Genomic DNA, 9,038 nt, shown 5'->3' with positions numbered 1-9,038 from the left:
CACCGGTGGCATAGCCCTCAGAATCACAGCAACTCAAACCACCACAGCACGACAGACAGACGAGTGGTGGCCGTTTGGTTTTATGTCTATACTGACTATGTAAAGGCTTTCAATTGTGTGGATCATGACAAGCTATGGACAACATTACAAAGAATAAGTATTCTGGAACACTAAATTGTGCTCATGAGGAACCTGTACATAGACCAAGCGGCAGTTGTTCAAATGGAACAAGGGAACACTGAATGGTTTAAAAGTAGGAAAGGTGCTTGACAGGGTTGTATACTTTCAGCATACTTATTCAATCTGTATGCTTAGTAAATAATTTGAGAAGCTGGATTATATGAAGAAAAATGTGGCATTAGGATTGGGGGAAGATTCACTAATAAGCTGTGATATGCAGATGATACAGTCTTGCATGCTGAAAGCGAAGAGGACACAAAGATGTCAGCTTGAGGGCTAAGGTGTGCCTGACCTAAGTCATGGTATTTTCAATAACCTCATATGCATGTGAAATATGGAAATAAGGACAGTGAATAAGGAAGACTGTAGAATAACTGATGCATTGGAGCGATGGTGTTGTAGGAGAATATTAAAAGTACCATAAACTGCCAAAACCACAAACATATTTGTTAGAAGACATATAGCCAGAGTGTTCCTTGGAAGCCAGGATGGCCAGACTTTGTCTCTCATATTTTGGATATATTATCAGGAAGGACCAGTCACCGGAGAAGGATATCATGTTTGATAAAGTGGAGGTTCGAAGAAAAAGAGGAATAGCCTCCAAGGAGATGGATTGGTACAGTGGTGGTAGCGATGAGCCTAGCACAGTTGGGAGGTTGGTCTAGGACCAGGCAGTGTTTCGGTCTGTTGTGCATAGGGACTTTATGAGTCAGTACCAACTCGATGGCACCTAACAACAACAACAACAAAGGGGAAAATGCCAAATTGACCTCCTAGGTTCCTCATCCTTCCACAATTCTTGGTCAGGTAATGTTTCACTCTTCTGCTTGCTTTCCAGTGCTATCAAGCAGAATTCTTTTGTGTCCAGGTTTCCAGGTTGTCCTCCATACACTGGTTGACTCTAGTTACTTCTGAGTCGACCAGTATTGAAAGCAGAAAGCCAGTAAACCACTTGGAGGTTCTTGATGATACAGAGGATGCTGTTGTTTTTCCCAAAGGACAGTTGTGTTCTTGAACATGGAGAGGTACAACTGAGAGAAACTGAGGGGTTTCTCCATCCCGGCCAATTGCCAGCCAAATCCACAATGAGCATGTGTTTTGTTTGTCAGTAATTCACAAAGAAGTTTCACGTGCATTTGATAGACTAACACAGTATTAGGCATTGTTGTGATGAGGAGACTTTGCAGAAGACGGAATAGCAATTCAAAGAAGATAACTGACTTCTGTGAGCTCACTCAGTATGGAGCCAGAATGTCACATGAACTCAAATTAGTGCATTTTCCTCTCAGGTCAAGGACTCAACAATGAGATGGAGACAGAAACAATCCTAGACCATAAACACACACAGACACCAACACACAGAAATCAACATGTACTTCCCCAGCTGGTCATGACTAAGTCATATATGTCTGAGGGCATCAGGCTGTTTTCCACAAGACACACACATTACCAACCTCATGATTTTGTAAACGCACCTTGACACACCCATAATTGTAATCTATGCACATGGAAAGGATGAAATACTCAATTACAGTTGATTCAACTGGAAAGGTCCCATGCATGTGGTGAGATTTCAGGTGGGTTTGAGCAGAAGAGGAAGAACAGAGTCTCAAACACCAGTGGGAAGGGTGTTTCAGAGAAATAAACAACAACCAAAAAATTCTCTACTTCATCACTGTCAAATGGCTCTCTTTCTAGTTTCCAGTGGAAAATACAAACACATTAAATCTACTGTTGAAACACTGAAAAAACACCTATTTCTATGTTGTTTGGGGGAGAGGATCATATGATTAGTTGATCATTGTTAATTGCTGTTGACCTGATTCCTCTCCATGGGACTCCCAGGTGTGCAGAGAACTGCTCCATAGATTTGCAAGGCCGGGACCTTCAGAGGTGCCTCTGGGGGGCTGGTTCCAACTGCCAACAAGCAGTTGAGCTCCTAAACATTTGCACCAACTCTTTCTTTGATTACAGTGCTTTTCTACTCTTGCTAAACCAAAGAGTTAAGTCTCACTGGAAACCTGGTGGGAGGTACGCACAGATCTTACAGCCAAGATCTTCTTTTTAGAAGCAACATCTATTCTCTGAGATGTAAAAAGAGGCTAAAGGGCATGACTTCAGCTGACACCAGTGAGAAAGGAGCTTCCCTTTCTTTCTGGCCTTGTGTAATGTTCTTGACTACTGCTTCACCTCTCCCATCCCCTCTTACCGCTGGTGGTGTTTTGGCTGAAAGGGTAGCACATAATTTAACAATGTAATTTTTGTCTGTAGAATCCAGTAAGTCACTTGAACTCAACGTTGACAGCTTCCTAAAGGGCTCTTTGGGTATCAGGTGAGACGTGGAAATATCTAGTAGGAAAACAAATAAAGTTGAAAATAAAAGGCTTGCAAGTTGGATGAGGGAACTTACTGAAGGAACAGAAATACTTATAGATGGTGATTTGCGCAGATACAACACACTCTGGACTTTCAACTTAGAGCCAAAATAAATACAAATCATGGAACTCTTAAGATTAAATAATAAATAAAAGGTATAAAAGAAAACCACATCCCAGAGCACCTAACAGATCCTCACCATGAGCACGCCTAGCTTTCAGTCAATCCAGGCTTGGGAATGGAATGAAATAGAAACCTAGGTAGCGACAATGGTGTATGGTTTCTTAATTAAATGGTCACCCTTATAATGAATTTCCATAAGGCACCGTTCTTCTAGAAAGGTTAAAACAAAAGAGAACATGCAAAATTAAGAAGAAACACTGAAACAGAGTGGCGTGGAGGATGAGGTCGCAATTAACCAAAATTCATTTGTAAGTCCAATGATTCCTCTAAAACATTACAATGTCCGAGACCTAGAACATAAAGAATCGAAATGCCCATTACTGCTAATCGTTAGAGGGCCTAGTATAATATAAACACCTTTGGATACACAGGAGCATCAACACTTTCAGATGTATTACCTTAAAAAGGCTAAAATAAAGCACATCCACATGGACCTTCAGTCAATATGGCTGGCTGCGCAATTGTGGGAAACTGTTCCCACCCATACTCACACACACAAAACTAGATAATATATAAACCCAGCTGCTGTTGTTTTTCCATTTTTTAATACATAGAAAAGCTCAAAACCAAGAAGGAAATGACCAAGTGCTAGAAATGAAATTGATTCCAAGTCAGAGTGGGGAGACTGAGACTAAGTGGTCAGAGCCTATCAGTACTGGGTACCTGCCTGCATTAGAGGCTAAGGTTTGAACACCTGAGCCAGGGAGGGATGTCCCCGGATGCTTGGCAACAAGACTGGGCTCTTTGATAAGGTGAGAAGCCATAAAGGGAGATCTGGAGATCTCACCTGGCCACAGATCCTCACCTGGGCTGCAGGTGAAACATCTGTGGGAAATCAGGCTCTAACGCTGGTATGGGATCTGAACTTTAACCCCCACCATACTGTGAGGCAATCCCAAGCCAATACAAGTCTTCTAGTCTTCCCTCCTTCTCTCTCGAGACAGATCCGGGGTTGAAAAAGAAGGGGAAAGTACACCAAATGGGCGAATCCACACCTAACGAATCCCAGGTGATAGGACAATCCTGAAAGGCGCATGAGCATAGTTATGTTTATGATAATGAAAGTGATCAATGGAGGTAATTCTATGTACCAACGTTCTGTAATAAATCTTCATTCAGCCATATTTACTGAGCACCTACTGTGTGCCAGGCAATGCACCGGATGTTGGGGTTTTGGCTGTATACAAGCAGTCCTTGCCACTGTGGGAATTCCCCATGGGCATGTTGGAGACATTCACATAGTGACTAATGGGATGAAGGAAACGAGGAAGGGGGCAGAGGAAGGGGCTCACAGACTGGTCAGTGAAGTCCTTGGGAATGTGATGACATGTAGAGCAGAGAAGGTAAAGAGGTGAAGACGAAGCCCATTGAGCTGTACGAGGAGAGAGCATACGGGGCAGACACTGGCTTGTCTAGGAATCCAGAAGCACACACAGCATACTGCAGTCCAGGAAAAGCTTCAGGGAGCTGTGAACAGGTGCTCTGTGGACACTGTGCTTGGATTCTTAAGAAAAGAGAATTACAGAATAGACCAGACGAATGTGAAAAAAACCTAGGTTTCTGTGTGCCGTTTTATTTTTGACACCTTCCTATTTTCTTATATTCATACTTCATATACTCCATGTTCCAAATATTAATGGTTATTTCTTCTCATTTTGAGTTGTGGTCCATCAGCAAATAAAGGTCCTGAAAGCTTTACTCTAGCCAAGTCACTAAGGTCAACTACTTTGTGGATGGAGACCCTGATGTGGCACTGTAGGATAAGCACTAGACTGCTAACTGCAAGGTCAGCAGTTCAAACCCATGAGCCGCTCCCTGGAAATCCTATACAAGGTTGCTGTGTATTAGAACCCATTTGATGGCATTTAACAACACTTTGAGGAGGCAACTCTTTTCCAATAGTTTTTTTTTTTTTTTGACTGGATAGTGTACTTCATTGATGGTACATGGCAAGACTGGGCTCTCTAAGCCCCTCCCCTTCTCCAGGGGTTCTGGATGGAAACTGAGGATGGGAGCTTCTCATTGTGTAGGGGGGTTAGGGTTGGGGTAAGGACTCCCAGCAGCTGAGGGCCTCTCTCTTCCTCTAGTGCTGTTGCTGGGGCTGGTGGTACAGGGGGCTCTTATTCTTTGGAGGCCATGTGGACCATAAGATCCACCACCCTGTTGCTGTAGCCAAATTCATTGTCATACCAGGAAGTGAGCTTGACAAAAGTGGTCGTTGAGGGCAATGCCAGCCCCAGCATCAAAGGTGGAAGAGTGGGTGTCACTGTTAAAGTCACAGGAGATGACCTGGTCTTCAGTGTAACCCGAGATGCCTTTTAGGGGTCCATCTGATGTCTGCTTCACCACCTTCTTGATGTCATCATATTTGGCAGCTTTCTCCAGGCGGCAGGTCAGGTCCACGGCAGACACATTAGGAGTGGGGACACAGAAGGCCATGCCAGTGAGTTTCCCATTCAGTTCAGGGATGCCCTTGCCCACAGCCTTGGGAGCACCACTAGATGCAGGGATGCTGTTCTGGGCAGCCCCATGACCATCACACCACAGTTTCCCAGAGGGGCCATCCACAGTCTTCTGGGTGGCAGTGATGGCATGGACTGTGGTCATGAGTCCCTCCACAATGTCAGAGTTGTCATGGATGACCTTGGCCAGGGGGACCAAACAGTTGGTGGTACAAGAGGCATTGCTGATAATCTTGAGGGAGTTGTCATACTTCTCATGGTTCACGTCCATCACAAACATGGGGGCATCAGCAGAAGGGGCAGAGATGATTACCCTTTTGGCACCACCCTTCAAATGAGCCCCAGCCTTCTCCAAGGTTGTGAAGACACCGGTGGACTCTACAACATATTCAGCACCAGCATTACCCTACCCCCACTTGATGTTGGTGGGATCTTGCTCCTGGAAGATAGAGATGGGCTTCCCAATGACGATAAGTTTCCCATTCTCAGCCTTGATAGTGCCATTGAACTTGCCATGGGTAGAATCATATTGGAACATGTATACCATGTAGCTGAGGTCAATGAATGGGTCATTGATGGTAACAACCTCCACTATGCCAGAGTTAACAGCAGCCCTGGTGACCAGGCGCCCAATACGGCCAAATCTGTTGACTCTGACCTTCACCATCCTGTCTCAGAGATGTGGCTGGTACTGCAAGAGAAGCTGCAGCTGCCTGTTGAACAGGGAGGAACAGAAAGCTCCCAATAGTATTTTGACTTCCAACCTGAGGGTCTCATCTTCCAGCACTATATCCAACAATGTTTCCCTGTTATTCTTAAGATTTTTAGTGACTAATCCTGGTGGGGTGCTGTGGGTTAATTTGCTGGACTGCAAAGTCACTTTAAACTCCAAGGTCGGTGGTTCAAACTCACCGGCCGCTCCTCGAAAACCCTATAATGGGTCGCTATGAGTCGGTACAGACTCAACAGCACTTAAGATCAACAATCATTCAGAAGTGGTCTACCTTTCCTTCTTCCTAGTCTGTCTTAGTCTGGAAGCTCAGTTGAAATCTATCCATCATGGGTGACCCTGTTGGTCTTTAAAATACCAGAGGCATAGCTTCCAGCATTACAGCAACATGCAAATCACCACAGTATAATAAAATGACAGATGAGTGGTGGGTATCTCTTTATACACAGTCATATATATCAGAACCAAGCCATGGTATTTGCAATAACCTCATATGCATGCGAAAGCTGGACAGTGAATAAGGAAGACCATAGAAGAATTGGTGCTTTTGAGTTATGGTGTTTGAGGAGAATAGTGAAAGTGCCACGGGCTGCCAAAAGAACCAATAGATCCGTTTTGGAAGAAATGCAGTCAGAGTGTTCCTTAGAGGCCAAGATGGCCAAACTTCGTCTCTCATACTTCAGTCATATTGTCAGGAGGGGTAAGTCACTGGAGAAGGATATGATGTTTGGTAAGGTGAAGAGTTGGAGAAAGAGAGGAAGACCTTCAACAAGATGCATTGGCCAAGTGGCAGCATCAATGGACTCAAGCATGGCAATAGTAATGAGGTTGGCCTAGGGTCGGGCAGTGTTTCGTTCTGCTGTGCATAAGGTCACTATGGGTCGGTACTGACTCAATGGCACCTAACAACAACAGCAACAACAACAAATAAAGAATTCTGATGGTGCAATGGTTAAGTAAGCACTTGACTACCAACCAAATGTCAATAGTTTGAAGCCACCACGTGCTCCATGTGATGAAAGCCTGGTAACCTATTCCCACAAAGACTACAGCCTCGAAAACTCTATGGGAGCAGTTCTACTCAATCCTATAGGCTTGTTATCAGTTGGAATTGAATTGGCTCAACCACACCCAACAACAACAAAAACTATATCTGTAAATATACATATGTATTCAAAATATAGTATTTGTTTTAGGATTCTTTTTTCTAGCTTTGTGAAACATTAGCCACATGCGCTACAGCACAAACAAATCACGTTCAATCTGAATGCAGATGTAATCCCAACTATTTCAGGTCTTAATGGCGTCTCAGCAATAAAGCATTTTGGGTAAAGGCAGTAGGTTTGGGTTAGGGTTAGATGACACTGTGATGTCAACACTTTTAAGACTTGAACTCTTCTTATAAAGGGGTTCATACAATTCTTAATAAACTTTCTAATGTCTTAATGCATCAACGGGCAAAAGATTTCACGTCCTTATTAAAAATAAAATAAAACATAATTACCAATGCCATAATACTCTGCAACTAAGCTTCTTAATAAGATTTTTTTCAAATTACCTCAATGAAAGTCAACCTCGAGGCAACGTCAAAAATATATTTTAATGACTTTACAGTTTGCACCAAGAACCAAGTTCTTCAATATATAGACTATTTACATTTTATTTAAACACTTCCAATAACATATGAATGAATTTAGTGATACATGAGCTAGTGAATTAATTTGTATCATTACCAAATACAGGAAAATATAAATGAAGGAGCTGGAACCACCAGAGTTACGTCTTACATGAATTCTGAGTGGCTGAAACCTTTTATTTAGACTTAGAGCCCTTCAAAGCCAAGTGAATTAAAATAATGCGTGTATGACACATTTCAAAAGAGGAAGGGTAGGATCCAAGCTCAAGAAGACAGGCAGTAGAGGGTACATCTGTAAGAATAAAAAGTTTGCCTATGAAGATCACATCTTCGCAGATTAAGCAGACCTTTTATTGCACAAAAGAGAAGGGAAATAAGATGCTATCATTCTGGGAGTACAGACACATTCTTGTCAATTATTCATAATAAATATACCATTTAGGGGTCATATTATGAATACCTTGAAGAAAAAGAAAATCATTTCTATGGCCAACTGTTGCACACTGACATAATGCCATGAATAATAAAGGAATGCAGTCACTCTGCAGTCCAAAAGCATGGGCTCATCAATTTTCAGTAGAAATCTTCTTTAACATTTAAACAAAACCTTGCTCCAAACAAAAAATAATAAAGCAACAATAGAGTTTGTGTCTCTTTGAAAGTACTTACAAATGGGAGGCTTGGAAATGAGCTTTATTTTCAGACATAAAAGTCTTTGAGGCTCAGATTACTTCAGAATAATTCTTATTTTTCTCTCTCTACTCCAATAGGACTTTAAAAAAAAATGTTTTTTCAAGTAGCAGTGAAACTTTTTGTAACAGATAAAAGAAATGTATGCCTACCATGAGTAAATGCATCAACATATATAAACTACTGATATTGCTTATTATGTTTCTATAAAAGAGTCCCTCCGTATGGAAATATGTAACCATGAAGAGGGTTTGGGACCAATGAAAACACATTAATATGGTAAAGAGTTTAAAATATGTGTTTATTTTTAATGGGACTATTTACATAATCTATAGTGGAGTCCTGGTGTGGCTCTGTGGGTTAATGCCCCAGACTGCAAAGCTGTTTGAAATGCAAAGTCGGTGGTTCAAGCTCACCAGCTGCTCCTCAGAAACTCTATACAGGGTCGCTATGGGTTGGAGTTGACTCGATGGCACTTGAAACAACAACAATAGTGGAAGGAAGGAGAAAGCTGAACTCACTAGGAAATGTTATCACCAACCTAAAGAAGCTGTTTCCAGGATAGGATTCGATGTCCCAACTTTTCTGTGCTTCTAAGAAAGGCCTAACAGCAACTAGAAAAAATCATGAATTCACACAACACCCAAAATAAGTGTCCATGGCAAAATGATCTTTAACAGTGGGACGCTACCATACATACAAGTCTAGGGGAGTCAGCAGCCATGGTCATGTCACACATGGCAAATGGTTCATCTACTAGATGATGCTAACAGTAAAATGG

General features: G+C 42.3%; 1 protein-coding gene across 1 annotated transcript in view; it reads right to left on the bottom strand.

Annotated features, from left to right (window-relative positions):
- The window catches only part of LRGUK (leucine-rich repeats and guanylate kinase domain containing), a 139,428-nt gene that overhangs the window by 20,280 nt on the left and 110,110 nt on the right, over window positions 1-9,038 (bottom strand). Inside the window, exon 17 of the mRNA XM_006861226.1 lies at window positions 2,390-2,529. Within this exon, the coding sequence (XP_006861288.1) occupies window positions 2,390-2,529 (140 nt within the window). The remainder of the gene's footprint in view (window positions 1-2,389; window positions 2,530-9,038) is intronic.

Source organism: Chrysochloris asiatica, unplaced genomic scaffold, assembly GCF_000296735.1.
Source record: "Chrysochloris asiatica unplaced genomic scaffold, ChrAsi1.0 scaffold00041, whole genome shotgun sequence".
NCBI lineage: Eukaryota > Metazoa > Chordata > Mammalia > Afrosoricida > Chrysochloridae > Chrysochloris > Chrysochloris asiatica.
The sequence above is the reverse complement of the archived record's forward strand: the minus strand, read 5'-3'. Positions and strand labels throughout refer to the sequence as shown.